The following is a 25,166-nucleotide window of genomic DNA, read 5'->3' as shown; positions in this document are numbered from 1 at the left end:
ATTAATGATGTTAACACATAAATCAAACAATGCATCAGCAATTTGGTGCAATTCCAGCAGTTGTTATCTTGTCAAATTTTGGATATAAAATCCTTAGACCACAAAATCTGAGACCAAAACATGACAGAGACCAAAGACAGCAGAGACAAAGCACAGACAATCAAAAAACTGGGCTTGAGATCGGTCTTGAGTACTACAAGACTACCTCCTCCTATTGCTGCGTTCACACCAAACGCGAATAGAGCATAAAATTTGCATATACTGCGTCTAGTTTGCCGCCTAAACAAGCGTAGAGAAAAATAGAAGCGTGTAAAAAGCAAGCGCCTGAAGCGAAATTGGCGCGAAATATCAGTTGTTCCTCCATGTTGAATGAGTGACTCCGGGCGGGTCTGCCGCCACAGCAGCAAGGAGGCTCCTGATTGGTTAACGCGGCAAAAATTGACGCCAAAGTTTACATTTCGGGTGACACGTGAAACGCGTCTACCGCACTTAATGCCTCAATCGCGCCGCGAGACCTCCAGACGCACGTAAACGCGTCTTTGCATTGATTTAACAAAGAAAAGATTCGCACCAGACTCTCTATTCGTGTTTGGTATGAAGTCCTACACAATAATAGTTGTGTCGAGAGAGGAGTTCAAGATCACATTCAATGTGTTAAAACCATCTTGTGTTCAACACATCCGCTGTTACATTCTCCAAATCTTGTTTCAGGGCGTTTCTATAACTCCTCCCGCTGAGATATTTCACAAAATGCCCCTTTGTTTTCGCACCTCTGCCAGGGAGGTGTTATCATTACGTTTTCAACATCCCTTCTCCCTTACTGTTTCACACCAGCAAATGAACACAGCTCCGCTGTAGACTCCTGCTGTCACACTCCTACAATTCTTTGCAAATTTCACAAGCTGTAAAATTACACAGCTGCCCCTTTCCCCACCTCTGCCGCGCTGAGTGTCCTACCAGCTGTCATACATATTCACTAAACCTCCTTCTAAATGTGGAAACAGGAGGTACAAAAAAGTCGAGGTGAGACTTAGTTCTCAAACCGTGATGTGTTCTTACCTTAGTGTTGGCGATTTTGTCATTAGAGCAGGTGGCCAGCAGGACTCGACGGCCCGTGTTGGTGAACTGGCAGTGGTTGATTTGTTCATCATGTTCCACGTCAAACTCTCTGGTCAGAATGCCTTGCTCAATGTTCCACAACTGTAACACACACAAACAGTTTTGGTTTCATGCAAGTGAAATACATATGAGGTGTAGTGACACCATAGGTACGCAGAACCATCGTGTGTTATATGAGCTTTAAAGGAAAACACTACAGTTTTTCAATATTTTACTATATTTTACCTCAACTTAAATGAATGAATACATACCTATCTTTTTTCAATGCGTGCACTTAATCTTTGTACAGCGCGTACTGACTGTGTTAGCATTTAGCCTAGCCCCATTCATTTCTTTGAATCCAAACAGGGATGAATTTAGAAGCCGACAAACACTTCCATGTTTTCCCTATTTAAAGACTGTTACATGAGTAGTTACACGAGTAAGTATGGTTGCACAAAATTAAAAGTAATCCTGACTACCCAATATTACTGTGCTCGAGGTCTCAAAGTGTTGAAAACTAATGCTGCATTTACACCAACCGCGGTAGAGGCGTGAAGCGCGAGTGATTTCAATGTTAAGTCAATGTGCAGACGCGTTGACGCGCATCAGGAGGTCCCGCGGCACGGAGCGGAAGACGCGTTTCCGCCTCATTCGCGCGTCAAGCTCGCGCGAATTGAGCATTGTGCGCGGTACGCGCGAATGGTACTTTTGTGCATTTTGTGGATCACGCGAATTTGCTGCTGACGCCCGAGTTGAAAAATTTGAACTTTGGCGGAATTTCGCGCCGCTTTAACCAATCAGGAGCCTGCCTACTGATGTGGTGGCAGCCCCGCCCGGAGTCACTTACTCAAGCAGTCACTTGAAGCTATATGACACAAGTTGTTATTTCTATAGAGGAGACAGGAATAAAAAGGACTTCGCTTGGGAGAGTGTCAGTAAGGACTTTGGGTAACCTGGTAAGTTGTAATAAACATTTCACTTTTGAGTCACGTGACGTTTATCTACCCGCGCCGTTTATTTTCCCCCTATAGTAAGGTTACCCAATACAAACTGGTAACTCTCTTGATAAATGCATAAGTAACAACAGTCATCTTGCAAACAGACACTCGCACAGCAGTTGCCCCTCCCACAAGAAGCGGATTTTGCTTCGGACGCGCGTCAAATGCTTGCTTTTTCCGCGCGTCTACTCCGCTCTACACGCGCGAATGCATCCAAATTGTTCAAGCGGCAAACCACTTTATTGTCATTTCTGGCTTATAACAAAAAACAGAATAATGTATAAAAGCTGCTGTGCGACAGCTAACAAGCAAAAAAAAAAACAGAAATAAGTTTTTATAAGCTGTCGAGCCGTAAAACCCAACCTTTAAGGAGGAAAAAAGTGGATCGCCGACTACGTTTCCCCCTAGTGGACGCAGTTCTACTAATAGGAGTACTATGAAAAGTTGCCTGTTTCCTGTGTGTCTTTAAAAAAAACGTCGTTTTTTGGGTCGACAGTTTATAAAAACTTATTTACAGATTAAATTTAAGATTACAGAATAATACCTAAAAGCTGCTGTGTGACAAGGTGTACAGCTAACAAGCCAAAAAACCCATAAATAAGTTTTTATAAGCTGTCGACTCCAAATAACAAGCGTTTAAAGACACAAAAGTGGAAACAGGCAACTTTTCATAGTACTAAGAACATACTAAAATACTGATAAATGGTGGTGTTTTCCTTTAAAATTAAAACATTGCCTAAACATTGTCTTAAACATTAGCCGTTTCTCAAAACCAAGTACGCCGAACTCGGACTTGTGTCCTTCGTAGTTCGAACTTGCAAGTTCAGACTTGGAAGAACGAACTCCTGACGCGAAATGCATCCTGGGAAACTTCGCTGTCATAAGTCCACACAAGTCTCCTCTGATGCATCCTCGATAAAATGGGTGGATCAAGAACACATCCGGGGATTTATGTGAACTTGGGTTTGATGCGAACTTTGAATTGGAACAGTACTTGGGCCGCGACTGATGACGTTTCACAAGTCCACAAGAACACAAGTACAGACAAGAACGCATATTAAGAAACGGCTATTGTCTTGTGAAAGACAATGTTTAGGGCATACATAGGCAGGGAGACAGTCACACTGACCTTAACCTTCCTGTCACTGGAGCAGGTTGCTATGTAGCGATCATCAGGGGAGAAGGCACAGCACAGAACATCATCGACATGAGCTTGAATCTCCAGTAGCTTCTCTCCAGAGGTCGTCTTAGAGACCTGTAAAGGAAAGAGAAAAGAGCAAATGAATAAATATTTGGCAGTCCGCAAGTCGAGTCGAGATCGACATGAGTATTTACTCGAAGAGTCTTGCTGGCACCGCATGAAGCAATTTTGCTTCCATCTCTGGAAAAGCAGGCATAGTAGATGGACCCCTGGTGTGGATTCGTGACCAATTGAGACAAACTGTCCCTGCTATTGTTGTTTCTGAAAAATCAAAAACAGACACAGGATGCTTTCATTCAAAATCTCATCTACTGGTATGTGTGGCAATAAACATCAACTACATACACCCAGTCGAAATAGAGCTGCCCCCTCCTGGCCCGCTGCTGTGCCTGCATCAAAGCCTGCTTGTAGACCTCGGAGCAGTTGGGCTGAGACAAAGCCAGCTGCACGACATCTGGAAACGGTCTCTGCTCCAGCTGGTGACTGTTCAGAGACAGGAACTCCTGAAACTGTAGCCTCACCTCACTATTCTGTGTGCAAAACAAAACATTTATCATAATGAAACAATACAGACGAAGAGAATATACATAACAGCTGGGAATTTATTTACTAACATAACCTTAAATGTGCCGCTGTCTGTGAAATCCAGGATAAAGACTGATAATCTAATTATGAAATTAGGAGCATCAAAGTTTGATTTTACTCATTGATGTCACTTTAATTAGAATAATTAGAATATTTTAATCAGTATTAAAGATATCAAGGTTATATTTTTACAGAATGTTCTTTACATTATATAGGATGATTTGTTTAAAAAAAAAAAATACTTTAGCTTGGTTCTCACAGGCATAGTCACATACTGTATGTATTATCGCAAAATGAATACTTGCCAAGCGCAAAAAAAAATTATTTGGCAAATGGGCTGTAACATGATTTAATTAGAAGATATACAGTATAAACAGTCGATTAGACAAATATCTCATAGACCTATCTTTTTCCTATCTGGAAAACGAACCTTTCTAAGTTAAAGGGGCCATGTCGCAATATTTTTTTAAGAAGTAAAATAAATCTTTGGTGTCCCCAGAGCACATATGTGAAGTTTTAGCTCAAAATACAATATAGATAATTTATTATAACATGTTAAAATTGACACTTTGTAGGTGTGTGCAAAAATGTGCCGTTTTGGGTGTGTCCTTTAAAATGCAAATTAGTTGATGAAATTCAAACACTGATCGCAATGATGGTGGTTTGATGCAATTCAAACTTAGTTGTGCTGTCAATTATTTTTTCTCTTTCTCTTTGTTTCTTCACTAAATTGCAGTGTTGTGGTTGGATAGTGCAGATTAAGGGGCGGTATTATTATAATAAGCTCTCCTTATGACATCATAAGGAGAGCCCAATTTCAATGACCTATTTTTTTACATGCTTGTATAGAATGGTTTACCAAAACTAAGTTACTGGGTTGATCTTTTTCACATTTTCTAGGTTGATAGAAGCACTGGGGACCCAATTATAGCACTTAAACATGGAAAAAGTATGATGGCCCCTTTAATCTGGGACAACAGGCTAAAGGTGTTTTCATAAAAACATGCATGCAGTATTTGCACATTTGGTCTTTTTTTATAAGAAATGTCGTTCGTATGTACTTTTGCCAATAAATCTTAGTAATTTCTTAGCAGGTCAACCCCAAAGGGACAGATGTATAGACAAATGAATGGGTAGTTGGGAAATGTGTCCGTAGACCCATTATCAATATCAATATTATCCATTATTTAGTCCGTTAAGTGCACAGAGAATTAATTGACCACAGAGTGCATACGTCAAGAGATTTCTTGGTGGTTGAAGGAGGTTTAACGTATATATTAAGATATTGAATTAATTTTTTTGCCTTTTATTTTTATTCAGAAAGGACAATGAAGAGTGACTAGAGAATTTTTTTTAGAAGTGGTCAGTTTTGCATGCACTTAAAGGGTTTTTCCAGCCAAAGACAGCCAAATTTGTTAAAGGGGACATATCACAAGACTTTTTTAAGATGTCATATAAGTCTTTGGTGTCCACAGAGTATGTATGTTGAGTTCTAGCTCAAAATATCACATAGATAATATATTATAACATGTTAAATTTTCCACTTTGTAGGTGTGAGCAAAAATGTGCCTGTTTTGGGTGTGTCCTTTAAAATGCAAATGAGCTGATCACTGCACTAAATGGCAGTGCTGTGGTTGGATAGTGCAGATTAAGGGGCGGTATAATCCCCTTCTGATATCACAAGGGGAGCTTAATGTCATTGACCTATTTTTTACATGCTTGTAGAGAATGATTTACCAAAACTAAGTTACTGGGTTGATCTTTTTCACATTTTCTAGGTTGATAAAAGCACCGGGAACCCAATTATAGCACTTAAACATGGAAAAAGTTTTATTTTCGTGATATGTCCCCTTTATATAACAAAGAAATGACTAAAGTGACATTTGTTAAAATAAGGCATTTCAGTTACTGACTAATAACCTTTTCATTGCCATGAAAGTGAAATCCCCTTTCCTCTCAGTTATTAACCAAATTAATTTTTACAAATAAAATAAATATTCTATGTAGTTTTTTGAAAAAATATGAAATGATAAAATCTATAGCTTATCACATGCATCATTGAATAAGTAAGGGATAATGTAGAGGCAGCCAGTAGTTATCGGGAAATAAGCCCCGACAGTGTGATCAGGACCCGACGCGAAGCGGAGGGTCTTGCATCACACTGAAGGGGCTTATTTCCCGATAACTACTGGCTGCCTCTACATTATCCCGCTTATTACACGGCTACTTGCCACATAAGAAAAAAAACTGGACATGAATATGAATTTGAAACATTTTATTGGCATATTTGTTTTAAATTAACATTTTTATCCTTCCGCGAAACTTTGCACAGATGCATAAAATGATCGTACTACCTTATTAAGATCCTCTGCTTCATACTTGTCTGTCTCCATTTTTTTCTCTTTTTGCCAGTCTTTGAGAAGTTTTAATGCCCATTCTGTATTTTTTTGTGTTGGCTTCTTAGCTGTCATGCTCTATTTTGTCAAGTTCAGTCTCAGTAAGCTCTGTGTCTTGTCGTTGTTCGTTCTTCTATCCACTGTTTAAATGTTTTGTTTTTTTCCATACATGTTCAAATTAATGTCAAAATGTTGTGGTTGTCCAGTGTTTGTCATAAGATGGCGCCAAACAGTAATCTTTATTGGCGCGGATCGATTTAAATCGTTCAAGTAGTACCGGCTATGCATTATTATTTTGGAGCGGTTATTATTTGAAAAGAACGAACCTGCAAATGTCTCAACTGACCAATCAGAATCAAGCATTCCAGAGAGCCGTGTAATAAGGTTAAATAATGGGAAATGACGTTGAAGTATAATTGAGTACCTCTTTATCTAGTATTTCACCATATTCCACATAGTCATTGATAAGATGGGCTGATCCCATTATCTGAGTTTTGTCTTGAACCCATTCCAAGGAAAACATCAGTGAATAAAGCTCCTAAGAAAAACAAAGAATTTAAAATGAGAGAATTTAGAATTAAATTAGAGAATTAGAGAAACAAAAGAATTTAGCATTAGATTACATAATCTCTGTAGGACATCAAGTGTAAGTCACGCTGTATGTTACCTTAGACAGGCCGGCTTTAGCCATGTGATAAGGGAGAAATTGGTACCAGAACAAACGGTCTTTATCTTCGGGACTGGGTGCACCTTTGTTATAAAACTGCTGGTATCGATGGACCATCTTTTTATGTAGTTCCTATAAAAAAAAATTTTTCAAGTAAATATAAATGTTTCTCTAAAACCGCAGTTATGGTATTCAAATGAAATAAATACAATCAGGAATAAAATTTAAAGACACAAGTATCCTTTAATAAACTGGTATGAATTATATCACTTACTGTTATTTCATTACGATTCTGCTCGGCAAGGAAGTCCAGCTGCAGATCATGAAGGTAATAGAGGTACGGCCGCTGGTTACAGTCCCGAAACAGCAGCGACTTATTTACGAACTCCTGCAGGACGTCCTCAACTTCCTCTAACTCGAGATCCCACAGCACTGAAAGAACCTACATTAGATACAAATACACATAAAATACTGTTTGAATACTTCAATAAAAGAGGATAGTGTTAGTAACACCAGTCTCATTGGTTCGATTCCCAGGTAATGCAAAGACAAGTAAAAGCATCCAAAATTCACAATAAATGGCTTTAATAAAAGCATCTGCCAATTGTAAGCAATTGTATACCCACCAAGCTTTGCAAGCTAACCCAACACCAAAACATTCAGAAAGGACCACTCAAACTCCACTTTGCACAGTAAATAAATGATGACAAAACACTGAATGCTGAATAATACATGGATTATTGCTGGCTGACCTTAGCAGGCACTTTAACATCTTTCTGCATGATGCTTAGGTCTCTGTACAGGTCTCTGTGCTCGGTCTCCAGAACCTGCAGGCTGGCGTCCATGGCCTGGTCCAAAGCTTCGTAGTCATAGGATGATGACTTCCGGATCCGCTTGAATTGTTTCCTCTGCAGTTGCCGCAGGTAGTAGTCCCAGCGGTCAGGGAACTCCCTCAATAGAGCTCCAATCAGAGAGACCACCAGAGGAGAACCTAACAGAGAAAGAAAAGTGGGTGTATATAGACGGTTTCATCGGACGCATGTGCGCTGACGCGATACACGTCTGGATCTGAAGTTTACTTTCGGTTTCATTTTTTTTTTATGGTCTGACTAGTTGCTAAACTGATCTCTTGAACAAATGCCTCGTCGAATATAACAAATGTTTTGATTTCCAAGGTAATCTATGTGTTGTTTTTTTTGCTTGTTATATAAATAAACTACGTTTAAAGAACTTTGTTGTTATTTATTTTTAGCAGAGTTAACCGGAAGATACGCGCGGACCACGACAGCCGCTTGCATCCATTTCGCGTATTAATAAGCAAATTTAAATAGGGAAAGTTTATCATTTGCATGTGTTTTATAAAAGTTTGCAAATGTTAACATTCAAGTGATTTCAAACAATTCAACCACAAAAAGGCGCTAAAGTGAGAAGCTTTCTGTATGCACAGCGGTTGAATGTGTCCGGTCCAGCTCGAGTCAGACTTGATAAGATCATAACTCTTGATGTGTAAACTTTAAAACGAGTTGCGCTACTGTCTCTCATACTGTAGTCCAACAACATAAATTTGGTGGATAGAGCAATGAAAAACAACATAACATTTTTATGTCGGGCGACTGTTTATGCTGCGCCGTTTTGAATTTGCCCACGTCTGTGTGTGCGCGCGTGTTTAAGTGCACTCAAAAGTGCACACACGGAGAGACACATTTCAAAAAGCAAGCGAACATAAACTCTTTCTATTTTTGACAAGAGACATACAAACAAAATGATCTCCACAATATTCTTTTTCTAACAAAAACATTTGTTTATGTCTTAAGTGCAGGGCCGGCGCTAGCTATAGGCAGAGTAGGCAAATGCCTAGGGCCTCAAGCTTGGAAGGGGGGCCTCCATAACTGCTAAGTCCATGTGCGCTGATTCGAAAATCACTACTGACAGCATTAAATAAAGTTTTAAGGTGAGTTCAACTTTATGCGGCGCCGCCACTGCAAGAATTAAGTTTGTATTTAAAAAAGTTTGTATTTAAAGTCGAACAGCAAACAAAACTGGCGTTACCTAAAGTAAACTGTCTGTATATCTTGTAAGTTCTCTACACTTTATTTTAGTTTTCAAATCATGAAAGTAGTTTGTCTGTTTAACTTCCAGTGGCAGCTGACTTGTATGGATATTTAAGGTAGTTTATAAAAAGGTATTGCAATAGTCTGATAGATAACTTAATACTGTATATTGGTTAAGTAAGAGGGAAATTCTTCTTTATACCAAGTTAAAATAACAAAACAATAAAAGTTTTCTAGGAGGTGTTCACCTATAATTTTTTAAGGTTGGGTTTTTGCAATGTACTGTTGTCTTTTTAATTTTACTCTTTGGAGAAAGCAAAACTGTTATCCTGTGTTATCCCAAAAAGGTGGTGTTTTTAATAAATGTGACTGCCTTAAAATTTTTAACACATGTGGTTTTGCATAATTTCTAATTACATTTTAGCATAAAGTTAATCAATTTGTTAATAAAACTTAATAAAATGTAAAAATAATGGGAAAAACAAGTTTATTAGTAGTGCTCATCTGATTATGCAGTAGAAAAACACATTCTCACATTATTCTGAAAATTAGAGGGGTGTGAGCTGTGAGGGGCCTCCAACATAAATTTTGCCTAGGGCCTCCAAATATCTAGAACCGGCCCTGCTTAAGTGTATAGATTAGAGTCAGAAACCAGTCTGTGCTATTTGGTCTTAAAGAGACAGTAACCTTAAATAACCTACTTAAATCTATGTCATTAATGATAATCAAACATCCCAAGACAAAGAGAAAATCATTTTTGTAGCTCTAAAAAATAATAATTATATTTAATTCATACAATAAAAACAGTATTATTATTAATTGATTCGATTGTGCAATTTTGTTCCTATTTAATAAATGCTTGTAATTTCTTTATCTGTTATTAGATTTTTCACACCCCTTTTTTGCTGATCCGAAAAATGATCCGATCTGTGCCTCAAAAACCGTAATGTGATCCGAACCGTGAGTTTTGTGATCCGTCCTTTCAGTGTATGGCAAGACACCAAAAAACTTAGGCACCAAAAAATATCCATATCCATATAACATCAAAAGGACAAAAATATATGGTTTTGGAAACATAAATTATGATTTTCAAACAATGAACGTATCTGTGCCGTACATACTTACGGGTAAAAAGTGAAGACAAAACATTTTGATCGCCCCTGGTGGCTGGCAGCAGTATAGGTCATAAACCTGCCCTCTCCATGTAAACAAATAGGGCGTGAGCCAAACTTAAACATCAAATTACGCTTAAAAACAAGGGTTTCTGTTATGTTAGTTATTTCTTATCATGTAGATGTACTTTAAAGTGTTCGATTTTCTTTATTGAGATTTTACCGAATATTTAAAACAGAAAAACCCAAAACCCTTTACCACAGGCAGGATTTAAAAAAAAATTATACAGTACAGATCAATAATTAAATAAAATTAAATAAACCACATCTTACGTTCTATAATTTCACACATCCAAAATTCTTCAATATCTCAATTTTTAACAAAATCTAGGAATATCCTTGAGATATCAAAAAATTCACAGGGTTTCTTTAAAGTGTTCGATTTTCTAATACTGTAAGTTTGTTTTACTATGAAAAAGGGGTGTGAAGACTTGATCTGTCGGGCGGGGCCTTTATTTTGTCGCTCTACCCCACAATCACTACTGCACAGACTCTGGCCCCAAATAACCTTATTGCATGGCCACATGTCAGCTGCCATTTTTAAGATATTTTGGCTTTATTTTTTTAAAGTAGAAGTCTATTAAGAAATGTTTTTCTTTTTTTTTACAGTCTATGATCAAAATATTTGCATACTGAAAGTTTGACATAAAACATTCTTTGGGAACAGGGTTAAGTTTTATAATATATATAAAAAAAATGGCTTTGGGCTAATTTATTTTGCCTAAAATGCTGTAGGTCTACTTTACCTTTACATTCAACAACAATGCTGCGAGCCTGTTCTGGAAGTTTCTGCGCATTCCCATTTACATACAAAGCGAGAATTTCCAGGGCTTTTTCCTCATTCAGACCATTCTCAACGGGTACTTCACACTTCTTACCTATAGAAAAACAAAACAAAAGTTCATATAAATGAAGGTTATGTAACTCTAAAGCAAGATAACGTCTCAAAAAACAGCCATGTGTTTGTTTATAGACATCAATGAAACATTTCACTCATGACCCAAGCTGCTTATCTGCTGTCAAAGATAAAGGAGCCTGTATAGCCAGCTGTTCTCAATTGGATATAATTTAGTCTGTCATCGTAGAGTTAAGAATGTGCTTTGGATTTTATTCAAATCTGAGACACAAGGGCCACGTTTACACCTGGTATAAACATCTGGCTAATGTGATCCGATCATAAGCGGTCAGCAGAGGCAGGTGGCTGGCGGTGGCAAAGTGTGTCTCCTGTGACCACATGAATAATTTGATTTCAAAAGGAGCATCTTCAAAATGTGCAACTACATAAATTACTTGATATTGCATGGAAGCACAGAAAAGTCGACTGGACTAAAAACATTTAGTTAAAAAAAACTTTGTTTCAAGAGCTTCGGCTCTTTGCAATGCATAAGCGTTGGTTTAAAGAGTAACTAAACCCTAAACCAACTTTTTTTAGTTAATGATCTGTAAGAATGATGCTTTATTAGTGCTGTTCATTGATTTTAGTAATTTTTTTGACATTTGGATATAAAGTGTTTCAATACTACAATATATGGTGTAAAAACGTCTGAGTGCTGCCCTCTTCAGGTTGAACGGTGGCTACTGCAGTTGAATTTTCCCATTGGATGTTGGGTCCAAAAAATGACTCGTGACGTAAGCAGGTTCAAGCTCACCACGCCCTTGTTACGATCTCACCACACACTTGATACGCGCTTAGTTCGTCCCCTCTATCTTCGTTGGGATCTTCCCACTTTTCTTGACTAAAATAAATCACTCACCGCTCACTGAATCAGTCAGACTTCGATTTCTTGTTGTCAGGAGGACTCGACAATGAATGTCAAACGACCTGAGTGCTGAGGTGTCCCAAACATCATCAAGAATCAGCAGGGACCTGACAGACAAACACCGTGAGTTTAAACATTGTACGTTAATAACATTGCTATAATAATATCTTCACAGCACTCACCTGGGGAACCTGCGGAGCATCAGGAATCGCAGGCGTTCTTTGGCCTCCTCCACAGAGGAGGGGGCTCGCTGGCTCCCATCTGAACTTTGAATCTGCTCCAAACGGAAACACAGAGACTGCATCCTCACCAGAAGATCTGCGCGCTCGCATTGACCTACAGAAAGCCAGTGGACTCCACCTGGAAAACACTCTGTGGAAAAGAGAAAGTAATACAAAGAGAAAAAGTTAAAAGAAATATAAAAAGACTCGCACAGAGTAGATAAATAGTTGTATTTTTCTGCTTTTATACACATTGGTTGTATGGACTTAGAAATACACATAATGAAATCACACAATTATTTATACACGTATATTTGGAAATGTTTCTGTTGTCTTTAATGTGCTGAATATTTAATCTGATGCATGCTCTTTATTGCTGTCTTCGTGGTACTAGGGACACTACCTCTTAAGATTAGTGTTTTATTAGTGTATAAGTGTTTGTTTTGATAAACATTGTGTGGCATTTTTGGTAACTGTGGATATATTACTTCATTTTTGTGAGCAGGAATCAAAATTTAAGTGGGACCACATTCTTATTATGCGGAGAAGAGCAATTAGAAGATATTTGATAAGGAACAGGTGCGCTGCCCAAAACTCATCACCAAAGAGCTATCAGGTATGTTCATGGTTAAGAAAGCAATAAGATAGCCTGTTTGTTGGTCCGTTGGGTCAATTGCTTTCACACTTCTACCGAACCGCTCCAGAGGTCATTTGCAATCGGGCCGAATTGGATTTTAGTTTTTGCCAATAAAGTTTGCATGCATTTAGAGGGTTTTGCAGCAAAAGACAATCAAATTTGTTAAATACGACTAAATTGACATCTGTGGGGAAAATAGTCATTGCAATTACTGACTAATAATAATCTTTTCATTGCCATTAATGAGCAGTATGAGCCTGAAAAAAATCTGGGATAAGAGTGAAGCATTGAAGGGAGTAAGGGACACTCCACTTAAAAAAAAAATATTCTCAGTTTCCAGCTTCCCTAGAGTTAAATATTTGATTTTAACAATTTTGGATTATTCAGCTGATCTCCGGGTCTGACGCTACCACTTTTAGCATAGCTTAGCACAATCCATTGAATCTGATTAGACCATTAGCATTGCGCTAAAAAAATAACCAAAGAGTTTCGATATTTTTCCTATTTAAAACTTGACTCTTCTGTAGTTACATTGTGAACTAAGACTGATAGAAAATGAAAAGTTGCAATTTTTTAAGGCAGATATGGCTATGAAATATAATCTCATTCTGCCGTAATAATCAAGGACTTTGTTGTTGTAACATGGCTGCAGGAGGCGCAATGATATTACGCAGGAGCTGAAAATATTCCCCTTGGTTACTTTCAATAGCAGGGGACTATTTTCGTGCACTGCATAATATCATTGTGCCTCCTGCAGCCATGTAACGCAGCAAGGTACTTGATTATTACGCCAGAATGAGAGAATAGTTCAAAGCCATAACTGCCTAGAAAATCACAACTTTTAATTTTCTGTCGGTCTTAGTACACGATGTAACTACAGAAGAGTCAAGTTCTAAATAGGAGAAATATATAAAATCTTTTTTAACGCAATGCTAATGGTCTAATCAGATTCAATGGATTATGCTAAGCTATGCTAAAAGTGGTAGCGCCAGACCCGGAGATCAGCTGAATGGATTCTAAAACTGTAAAAATCAAATGTTTAACTCTAGGGGAGCTGGAAAATTAGCATATTTTGAAAAAACGTGGAGTGCCCCTTAAAAATCAATAAACAAGACAGTAGTAAAAATAATGAATGCATGGTAAAGTTTCCATGACACTTAGTAACATACATTAAGCTTCACATATTCAAAAATTTAAAAATCTGTTTAAATAAACAATAGTGATACCCAAATGCAGTTTATTAGCCGGCAAGTATAATGAAGCCTCTTTCATTATGTTATAAAAGACAAAACCATTACCCTTAATGAGAGCATGATCACGAACAGCCTCCGCAGCCATCACAGACTTCCCTGAACCTGCCATGCCAAACACAGTGACCCAGCCTGGCGTGTCCCGTAGCTGTTTCAGCTTCTCCCGGATCAAGTTTAGCAGAGTCGGTCGGCTTACAAACACCACGGGTCTCTGAGGTACCCCACCTTCACTCAGAATCACCTGAACTAAACACAAACATGAGACACGATCAGCCTGTTTACATCCTGTAGCTGAACTATGAAAATTTGAAACAAATGTACTCTAGTTTCCATACATAATACACACGGTGCATTTTCAAAAAAAGCTGATAAACACACAGACAGGGCTGGCATCAGGGTTGCCAAGTCTGTGTTTTTTTTAATACTGTTGTTGTGGGCTGTTTTTAAAGGAACCCAAAAAGACCCCCCACCCCCTTTAAAACGCAGTTTGAGCTAGATTTAATCACATTATTACATGTGCAAACACGTCAAAGTAGTACTTCAACTAAAATGTTTACCAGCACGAGACACTCCATCTGCAAAGCTTTTCTCTCCTTCGGGGCTGAGCAGAGGCAGGTCATTATGGAGGAGGTTGGCCAGATCTCCATAGCTCTCCCTGACCAGAGCATTGTAAAATGAGATATAAGCCCTGTTGTCTTTCCTCAACAGCACCTCCAGCAAAGCTGCAGCCTGCTCTTTCCTGGTAGCCTGGTGAAAGGCAGAGACAGTAAACTGTCTTGTCACTTTATTAACCCATATTTTATAGAGGTACCATCATGTTTCAATGCAAAAACAGACCTTGCCGAGAACACTTTCTTCGTCATCGTTGGTCAGGACGCCATCACTGATCATATGGTCCATCAGGTAAGATGCTTTGATGTCCTGCTCCAGAGTAGCTTTGGAGCGCAGCAGACAGCTGCGAGCCCGCTCCTCCATCTCCACATACGCCGCAGCTCTCTCCTAGGAAACATCACATCTGATTGTAATATCACTAATATTCAATAATAACATTCATTTGACGCTATAGATGGTTTCAGCAGTAACAACATAAACAAACGGCTTTTGTGGAACAACCGCAACTTCTGGTTACTTGCTGGTTACTTACAGCAACAGCAAAGAACATAATATTAAATCAAAAATGCAAATCTCCTCCCCTCCTCGAAACAATCTTTCTTTACTTCCGGTCACAATGAATGAGAGGAGGGCGGGGCCCGGGAAAAGATTGCAGCGATTAGCAAATAGCAACATGACCAAACTTCCAACCAGCTAATCAATTCTCAGTAGACGTATTCAAGTCCCACCCTACCATTTTTCAGATTTCAGAAGCTGTTTCACTCGAATATATCTTGTAATGAGGAAAATAAGACAATCCCTACTTCCATTTCATTGTGACTTAGTTCCTTTTAAATTGGGTACAGCCATTTAATGTATTAAGCTAGGTCAATATGGACACACAAACCCAAATTTCTAACAGATAAAAATATTATTCCCATAATGTGTATAATCCCATATTTTAACTACGGCTCTCCTGATTTTGCCAAGAGGTTAATGTCCTCATGGCAACATTATGTTGACCCTGGGACAACATTTCACTTAAAGGGATAGTTCTGCCAAAAATGATATTAAACCCATGATTTACTCACCCACAAGCTGTCCGAGTTGCATATGTCAATCGTTTTTCAGACAAACACATTTTCGGATATTTTAGAAAATGTTTTAGATCTTTCAGTTGATTAAATGTAATGTTACGGGGTCCACGACCTTCAAGTCCAAAAAAGTGCGTCCATTCTTCACAAAATAAATCCAAACGGCTCCAGGATGATAAACAAAGGTCTTCTGAGGGTAATCCGCGCGGTGTTGTTGTAGAAATATCCATATTTAAAACTTTATTAACGAAAATAAATACCTTCCGGTGGCGCCGCCATCTTAGACTCCTCTGTATTCAGGAGAGAGTATTAGCGTAGTGTACGCACTTTTCTTAGTGACGTATGACAAATTTGGAGGGCGGGGGCACAGAGCAGCAGCAGAGTAGCCTCCGTAGGCTGCGTAAGCTCTCATCCTGAATGTGGACGCGACTAAGATGGCGGCGCTACCGGAAGGTAGTTATTTACGTTAATAAAGTTTTAAATATGGATATTTCTACAACAACACCGCCCTGATTACCCTCAGAAGGCCTTTGTTTATCATCCTGGAGCCGTTTGGATTTATTTTGTGAAGGATGGACGCACTTTTTTTGGACTTGAAGGTCGTGGACCCCGTAACATTACATTTAATTAACTGAAAGATCTAAAACATTTTCTAAAATATCCGAAAATGTGTTTGTCTGAAAAACGATGGACATATGCAACTCGAACAGCTTGGGGGTGAGTAAATCATGGGTTTAATATCATTTTTGGCCAAACTATCCCTTTAACCAATCAAATTTCAAAAATAAGTTTACAGTTTATTTTAATCTTACAACCAGGATTAACAGCTTCTAGACCATTTTTTTCACTTATCATTTCCCTCTGATTTTAGGGTTTGGGGTGGGGTTAGGTTTTATTTAGAAAAATGTTGACACATTCTTGATTAGACTAGTCCTAGACTAAAATAAATTTAAGGGCTGTCCAAACTGAAATCAACTTGCACTGACATATCTTAAAAAACATCAGTGCCCTGCCCTTTGTTTGCCTTAAAATGTACACCAGTAATGTTTCTGGTAAGGCATGTTTGTAAAAACTAGATATATTTCCTAATTGGAATATAAGGCCTAGTCCTGTCTTAAACTAAACCCTGTCTGGGAAACCATTCCAAAAAGTATCAAAATTAAACATTAAGTAGTACCCAAAATGATTCAGTGTATAAGAAAACGAAACTAACTAGTTTATTATGTATTATTCAAAGTATCCAATCTTCACCTAGATTTTCACAGTCTAGACATATTCTCAACCACAACTTAACTTAATGGCTGCTTTGTCTTCATTATCAATTGAGCTAGATATATTCATATCAAATAAACCATGTGTCATTTATAACTGTATATATCTATACTGTATTAGTCTACAAAAATATTTAAGAACCAACTTGATCAAATAAAAAAAATCTCAAATCATAAAACAAAAACGTATTCCTATTTTGTAAACTTGACTGGTGCTGTAATGGTACAGTTAGATAAAATAACAGACCTGCCCCTAAATAAAAAACAGGTCATGACATGACAATTAGGAAGTTTTCTAAACCAAAACTAAAACAAGCCTGTTTTGCATGGTCATGACGTTATTTTACATGGACATACAACTTACTGTAATTTCATTTATTAAAAAACAAACACTACTGTCTTACAGTACTTCACAAATAATACATATGTTGTGACTAGCATCAAGTGTCCGCGTCAAAAAGTAGATGTGAATGTCATATTAATTCAGTTAAGACGCTGTGTGTCGTTTAGTAAAAATAAACGGGTTTGATAAATGTACCTGTTTGACCCAGGTGTGGTGTGTCAGGTCATATTTGAAGAAATTCTTAACTGATATCTTATCAGTTACCAAATATGGGAAGAGAACTTAAACAGTTTTTGAAGAGGCAAAAAACATACTTACCGATATTGTGCTTCGGGAAGAATAACAGGGAAATGAAACAATAATTTTGGGTGGACGGATATAAATTATATTCAGTAAAAGTGCAAAAACTCCTTAATGTTGAAATCTCAATTGTCTGCGCCTATAAAACTACGCTTCCTGCTCCTCAACACAAACAACTTCCACGGTGCGCCCTGACCAATAGCGGAGCACCATTTAGTCATGTGACCCGCTGAGGTAACGCATGGGAGTCACCCGCCTGTCACCAGGGCTGCGTTCAGCCCCGACAGAACGTTGCACAACGTTTATTAAACTGAAACGGTGATGCATTGAACACCCTGTTTTGATGACGCAAGAGTTGCAACTACGGTAGCTGAGAGGCCATTCTTTGTGTTTTTTTTAAATGTTTCTAAAGCCTGATGAAATCGTTATAAATGTGTGTTTAATACTGTAAAATACCCTCGATGTTACAATCACTGACCTTGCCGTCCAGAATGAAAGACAACATTCCAACTTGAACCCATTGAGAGAGCTGTCTCTTTACTATCGCGTGGTTTTATACATCTTGCCGCTGATTGGGCTGACATTTCTGACACACCCACCAAACAAGAGAAAACGCTTCTAAAACCTGTTGCATTCCGTTGCACACCGTTTCCAGGAAACATGTCGTTCAACCCGGAAACCGTAGCAAAACGTTGCGCACCGGTGTGAGATTGAACATGCCCCAGGCAGAGCACAAACACTTCGCATATATCAACATTTCAACTTCTTTTTTGAACAAAAATACAATTATAATAGAGATTAAATAACAAAATATGTACCTAAATTATTAAAGTATTGTTAAAGGATGCATTATTAAAATTGAAAAACGTATCTACAGTAAATGATTTTCTTATTTTTATAGTCAATTTCAGATCATTTAAGTATCTAATACATAGCACATAAATAGGCTACATTCCACTTTCAGTTCTGTAATTGTTGATTCTTTATATTTGTTTTGTTTATTTGTTTTAAATTATTTTCCATATGTTAGTATTTACTTTATTTAGCAGACGCTTTTAGGATTTAAGGGTTCAGAATGAAGAGATGAGCCAGTGCTAATTATTATTTATTAATAATACTAAATGAGCCAGAAAGATAACAAGTGCATCCAAAACATTTGCCTTAATAGTAAACATGTTAAATGGCTGACAATTCAATGGCTGAATGAGACCCCACTTACTGGGGCAAATATTGTCACATCTTTAGTATTAATGCATAGCCAGAAATTAACACCCCTAAACAAAAATCACGATACACATTCACCAGAGTAAAGAAAATTATTAAGTTAAATATAGTTAAATTATTTCATATGTGGAGTCTGTTACTGCTGGCTTTTATAATCAAATCATGCACTGTCAGAAAATTGTCATTGGGGGAGTATACACTTTCAAAAAGTACAGCAGCGTGTATTGGTACACTGTAAAAAAAAATGTATTTTACAGAAAAAAACTGTAGAATTTAACAGTAATAATATCACATTTTAATCAGAATGATGTGAAATTCCATAAAAATGCGGGCATTAACACCTACATTCTGCCTGTTCTTGTTGGTTAAATGTGTTACTGAAACTGTTACTGTCCCCTAACCCTACCCAATCAATAGACTGGTTATGCACTTTATTTCCAAAATTTTTATCTCAATGTGGTACTGTATGTGATGCGAGCTTGCAAAAGCTGGATTCGAATCAGTGGCATCACATCAAAACACATACAAGCCTTCCACACTACTGCCTGCACCATTGAAGACATTAAAGTTTTGCTCTACATTTTGAACTTCATTGGTGGACAAGATGTACTATTTGGTTCCATTGATTTATAGGAATTTACCCTCCAACTTTGTTCCTGCATTCATACTGTTTGTTTGTAAAAGAGGCGTTCTAGTGCTGGAATGTTTTGTTTTTGAAATCATATTGAGTGGCTCTCAGTGGCTGAAGGCATTGTTCTCTTGTGGCTTGTGCAGTCTTCACAGTTCACACAGAGCAGCACTTCAGTGTGGTGCTTAATGTCGATGTATGTACCATCTATTCGTTCCATTGAAATCACAAAATGAGATGTGCACAAATGTGTAAAGAACTAATTTACAAACACTGTCTGACAAATTTGTTGGTTTTAAACCCAGAATTTCCGACAAACTTAACCAAACTCACACACCAGCTCAGTTGAATACACAAATTCAGTAACTTTAGCCTATCTTTGTAGGCCTATTTATTCACTTTTGCTATGTAATAAACACAGTACAAGTCATTGTACTATTTGAATTGATTTCTGGTCATTGTTCTTTAACTGATTAAATGTGTTATTTTCCTTTAAATAAAATAAATTGTTGTGTATAATTAACCTGACATGTCCTTAAATTTATTTTACAGATAAAAACAATAAAATTTCAATATGCGATTTAAACTTCTGTGCAAATAGTGATTTTTAGCTATTTACACCATATAAACGTTGCAGTTCTATGTATTAAGTGTAATAAAAATATCAACAATGTAAAATGGCATTCATAAAAACTTTAAAAGGGACCAAAAATAAATGTCTTTAAAGTTAAACATCCAAATACCATTAAATTATGGAAATATTTTCTTAAAATCTCAGCGGTTCTTCAAGTAAATAGTTTAGGTCAGTGGGTTAGGCTGACAAAGATATAATAAGTGACTTAAGACGGATTCAACAGTAGGCTATACAGTTGAAATGTCAGGGGATTCCACCGTCCCTCCCTTAACTGACAAAGATGACATAATGGATTTTAAAATGTAAAACGTCACAATGGATTTTAGAATTTACATAGAACGTCCGAGATCTCGTGCTACATAAAGTGCAGTTTGCATCTTGTTGGGTTATTTTATAAGTAAGGAGAAAAACACTCAGGTGGCTCAAACGCCAATCCCGCTCAAAGTGTTTTGTTACCGCTCCGCTAAACTGCCATTGATTCCGATAATCCGCTTCGTGTTTTGCCGACCGCTCCGCGGCATCTCTCTGGAGAGAGGAGACGACAGTTCCCGTGGTTCGTTGCATTAAGAGGTAAGTTAGGGTTATTAAATTACCTCAGTTGTTGATCCGCTGAAATAGAAATTTGGTTTGTTTTTGTAAGGATTTGCTCTCGGGTGTTCTAAAAGTGCTGACAACTTATCCACACTTAAAATTACAATGCCTGTCTAAACAAATGAATGTACCCGATCATAAATAACACCAAATTTGCTGTTGTTGGCACACTTTGTAGACAAACATAAAGTATGGAGACAGAGGGGTAAGAAAGGCTGCTAAAGGCCAGCTGGTAAATCGTATAGAATATTTATCTTACTCCCTAAGAAAAAAAACAAGACCCGCATAAGCTGGTAGCTGGTTTAAGCTGGTCCTCCCAGTCCCAGCCTGGCAAAGCTGATGGGTCAGCTGGTCTTCCAGCCTAGCCCAGCTTAAAAAGTGACCAAAACACTGAGACAAGCTTGCTTAACCAGCTAAAACCAAGCTGGAAGACCAGATACATAGGCTATAAGATAAATACTTAATAACAAGAATTAAACTGTGACAAACTGCTAAATATTCTATACGATTTACCAGCTTTAAGGCCTTTAGCAGCCTTTCTTATGGTGAAGGCATTGTTTGTTTGTTTAGTTGTCTACAAAGTGTGCCAACAAATGCACATTTGATGTTATTTATATTATTAAATATGATCGGGCCAATAATTTGATTAGCAAGCATTGTAATTTTAAGTTTGGTTAAGTTGTTAGCACTTTTAAAATACCCGAGAGCATATCTTGACAAAAACAAACTACCAAATTACTAATTCAGCGGATCAACCACTGAGGTAATGTAATGAACCTAACTTAGACTTAGCCTACCTGTTAATGCAACGAACCTCGGGAACTGTCGTCTCCGGATTGTGAGAAAGATGCTGCGGAGCGGTCGGAAAACACGAAGTGGATGATAGGAATCAGTTGCTGTTTAACACTTTAAGCGGGATTGTCGTTTGAGCCACCTGACTGTCTTTCTCTTTACCATAAAATGTTCTATGTAAATTCTAAAATCTTTTGTGACGTTTTACATTTTAAAATCCATTATGTCATCTGTGTGACGTAAGGGAGGGACGGTGGAATCCCCTGAAATTTCAACTGTATACTGTTTGATTTACCTGAATAGATATACAAAATATATTTATCTGAGAATTCATCTCAAGACCCTTGTCACTGATTATATCTTTGTCAGCCGAACCCCATTGACCTATATTATTAACTTGAAGAACCTCCTTAGATTTTAAGAAAATATTTCCATAATTTAATGCCATTTGGATGTTTAACTTTAAAGACATTTATGTGTCCCTTTTAAAGTTTTTATTAAGGTTATTTTACATTGTTCATATTTTACTACCTGTGTGTTTCATCGTGCCTAAATGAATGCATGAGTCATGACTCAATGTTCCGTTAACGCGATTGAACACAGGTACCTGTAGCTGGCGCTTGGGAATCTTGGAAAAGTTGCCTACCTTTTTGCGCATTGAGGTTGTGCTTCGGCGCTAGAATCAGTTGAGCGCATAACACACTGACTTTAAAGGAATAATTTAATGACTAACTTTAACATGCTCGATAAAAGTAATTGTAGCAGCGGTAACTGCTCGAGTGCGCAAGAGACTTTATCCGAGGGATACTTTGCGCTCGTGAAAGCTGCAGTTCTGGGCTCAATTTTCGTGCTGGCAACATTTAGCAATTTATTCCTTCTGCATACCCTCTGGAAGAAGAGGAAAAGACACACTCGAACCCAATTGTTTCTCCTGCACCTGTGTCTGGCTGACCTGGTGGTCGCTTTTTTCCAAGTTCTACCGCAGCTCTCCATGGAGATTACGCAGCGATTCAGAGGCTCTGATTTGGTGTGTAGATCAGTGAAATATCTTCAGGTGGTTGGAATGTTCGCGTCCACGTACATGATAGTGGCTATGACCATAGATCGCTATCATGCAGTCTGCAAACCCATGGTATCGTTTTTAGCAGGGTCTTTCCGAAGATATGTTGCCATAAGCGCAACGTGGCTCATCTCCTTAGCGTTTAGCGCGCCACAGTTGTTCATCTTTTCTCTCCGGGAAGTTGGGGAAGACGTTTATGACTGTTGGGCTACATTTATTGAACCATGGGGAGGCAGAATATATATAACCTGGATTACACTGTCTGTGTTTGTCCTGCCAGCCGTAATCCTGATGTACTGTCAGATAAAGATATGCGCAGGGATTTATTTCAACATTAAGAGAAAAAGCTTGCAGGGAAGCACAGGTGATGGGCGCTCCAGTACTAAAGGGATATCCAGTGCTATGTTGAAGACTGTCAAAATGACATTTGTTATCATCCTGGTTTACACCCTCTGCTGGAGCCCGTTTTTTGTTGTCCAGCTGTGGTCAGCATGGAGTCCCAACAGTGCACCCACACAAGGTAAATCAATGGGGTCCAAAATGAGTAATATGAAGAAATGCTTCTATTTTTTTTTTTTTTAAATCTGTAACTATTCATGCAACAATTTCATTACAAATTGTATATCAATATAAATAATGAATTACCGTAGTATGAATCACAGTATGAATATTATTTCTTTGTAGGTGTGCCCCCTTTACCTCAATGACATCACACACTCATGCCATAATATAAAATGTTCTGGTATAAACTCCATAATTTATATTTATCCCGATGATCCTTGTTATCCCAGCATGAGTTAATAACAAAGCATGAGCATTTTGTGTGCATGGTATTAAGGCAATCTGTACAAAGGGGATAAACAGTCAATGTAAATAATGTAACTTGTCAGTAAATAGTGCTAAATGTTTAATATATCATATTCATGCCATGAAAATTCATTTAATTGTTAAGGTTTTTTTCCAGTTTTTTTCTTTGTGGTTATTTTCTGGTCAAAATTGAAAAAAAAAACATTTTCACAACCTCATTCAATGTCTTGAATTTAAAAAATAGCAAACATGCATTTAATGCACTGATTTAAACATGTCAATGTTTTTCCCTCAATATACTGTCATGACCACAATATTTACTCTTGCTATTACAATATTAGGAACACAGTTTTTAAGTGTAAATGTGTATATGATGAGTCACAACCATTACTTGTCATTGGGACTTTTGTCATTGGGACCCACAGCGGCACATCAAGAAACCAAAATAAATAGCTTTGTATGTTCCCGATAGACACCTCAGCATGCACACAGCCTGTATTTTGAACAACTACAATTTTTGTTATTATTTCCTGTAGTCTATTATCGATTCTTTATTGACATTCTCTTTACCTCCACAGGGCCAGTGTTTGTTACTATAATGCTGCTCGCCAGTCTCAACAGCTGCACAAACCCGTGGATTTATCTGTACTACAGCTAAGACCTGCACAGACATCAAACGTTCACTTAACTGCAGTTATCACCAGCTGAGAAGCTTACATGCATTTGACCAAGGCTTTAGTAACCAATAATGCAACTGATTATTCAGTATTTGAATATAGTTTCTGTGCTCATAACATACTTAAATACCATTTGTACAGCTTGACAGATTGATAAAAATAAGGTTTCTTTTCACTGTTGCACAAATTGTTGTAAGAGGACAGAATGAGCTTTAAGTTTTTGATTTACTCTTGTTTTTCAGCTCTTTTGTGTCATAATTACGTTTTATTTTTTGACTCTATATGCTGAACATTTTGTGACTTATTTGACAGTATACATGCATAATTGTGAAATTAGGAGCATCAAAGTTTAATTTCAATCATTGATTTTACTATAAATTCAGTCTTTGATATAACCTTATAATAAGTCAATAAAAATATCAAGGTTATATTTTTGCTGAATGTTCTTTAATGTGATTTTATGTAGAAAACAGCAAATCACAAAATAATGACTTGGGTTTTCAGAGACGTGTGAATGTGAACATTATTATAGTACATCTTTATAAAGAACCATTCATCATCATGTCACGCTGCTGCCGCACTATTCATTGCCCTCTGTAATTTAGGATTGACCTCTGGCAAATGCAATTGATTTAATGTTAATAAATGCATGTTATTTTTATTCCCATTGAAATGCAAATACGCTGTACTAAAGCTTCTAAGAGTGTAAAATTCCCAATGTGACGCTTCCCATAGTTATTGTGTCATGCAGTCATGCAGTTTTTTACTGTAAAAGTGAGTGTTAACATAATGCCTCATACTATTTTATTGTTATTATCTATTTAAAGCCTTAAATAAAGTGATTACATTTTCCTTCACCAAGACACATTCATAAGTATGTTTTCCACAAAAAAATAAAATAATAGAAATCATTGAATATTTAATCCACTTGATTCATTCCTAACAGATTTTTAGAATAAAAAGGTCTTTTTTTATTGAAAACTAAGTTAAATTAAAGTAACAACGTCATTTGCATTATGACTGAAAAAAAAAAACAAACAGATAAGAAATATATTAAAATATTGGGTTGTTTTTTAACCCAGGGCGCAGGGCTGGGTAACTATAGGACAGAACAC

At 37.4% G+C, this 25,166-nt stretch overlaps 2 protein-coding genes across 3 annotated transcripts in view; one reads left to right on the top strand and one right to left on the bottom strand.

Moving 5' to 3' along the window:
* Positions 1–17,817, bottom strand: part of apaf1 (apoptotic peptidase activating factor 1) — a 30,655-nt gene extending 12,838 nt beyond the window's left edge. For both annotated transcript variants that reach the window (XM_065284798.2, XM_065284795.2), the window contains exons 1-15: positions 17,657–17,817; positions 14,877–15,038; positions 14,597–14,786; positions 14,088–14,285; positions 12,114–12,303; positions 11,926–12,038; positions 10,918–11,049; positions 7,701–7,939; positions 7,223–7,390; positions 6,949–7,080; positions 6,706–6,819; positions 3,646–3,830; positions 3,435–3,561; positions 3,229–3,354; positions 1,060–1,200 (exon numbers count right to left, since the gene is read on the bottom strand). In XM_065284798.2, the coding sequence (XP_065140870.2) occupies positions 1,060–1,200; positions 3,229–3,354; positions 3,435–3,561; positions 3,646–3,830; positions 6,706–6,819; positions 6,949–7,080; positions 7,223–7,390; positions 7,701–7,939; positions 10,918–11,049; positions 11,926–12,038; positions 12,114–12,303; positions 14,088–14,285; positions 14,597–14,786; positions 14,877–15,014 (2,193 nt within the window). In that variant the 5' untranslated portion in view covers positions 15,015–15,038; positions 17,657–17,817. The remainder of the gene's footprint in view (positions 1–1,059; positions 1,201–3,228; positions 3,355–3,434; positions 3,562–3,645; positions 3,831–6,705; positions 6,820–6,948; positions 7,081–7,222; positions 7,391–7,700; positions 7,940–10,917; positions 11,050–11,925; positions 12,039–12,113; positions 12,304–14,087; positions 14,286–14,596; positions 14,787–14,876; positions 15,039–17,656) is intronic.
* Positions 17,818–22,164: 4,347 nt separating this feature from the next.
* Positions 22,165–24,858, top strand: avpr2l (arginine vasopressin receptor 2, like). The gene is made up of 2 exons (XM_065268474.2): positions 22,165–23,087; positions 23,953–24,858. The coding sequence occupies exons 1-2, from the start codon at positions 22,232–22,234 to the stop codon at positions 24,030–24,032; spliced, it is 936 nt and encodes a 311-aa protein (XP_065124546.1). The 5' UTR covers positions 22,165–22,231; the 3' UTR covers positions 24,033–24,858.
* The last annotated feature ends 308 nt before the right edge of the window (positions 24,859–25,166 follow it).

The sequence above is a fragment of the Paramisgurnus dabryanus genome, chromosome 1, assembly GCF_030506205.2.
Source record: "Paramisgurnus dabryanus chromosome 1, PD_genome_1.1, whole genome shotgun sequence".
NCBI classification, from domain to species: domain Eukaryota; kingdom Metazoa; phylum Chordata; class Actinopteri; order Cypriniformes; family Cobitidae; genus Paramisgurnus; species Paramisgurnus dabryanus.
Note: the sequence above shows the minus strand (reverse complement) of the source record. Positions and strands in the feature narration are given on the sequence as shown.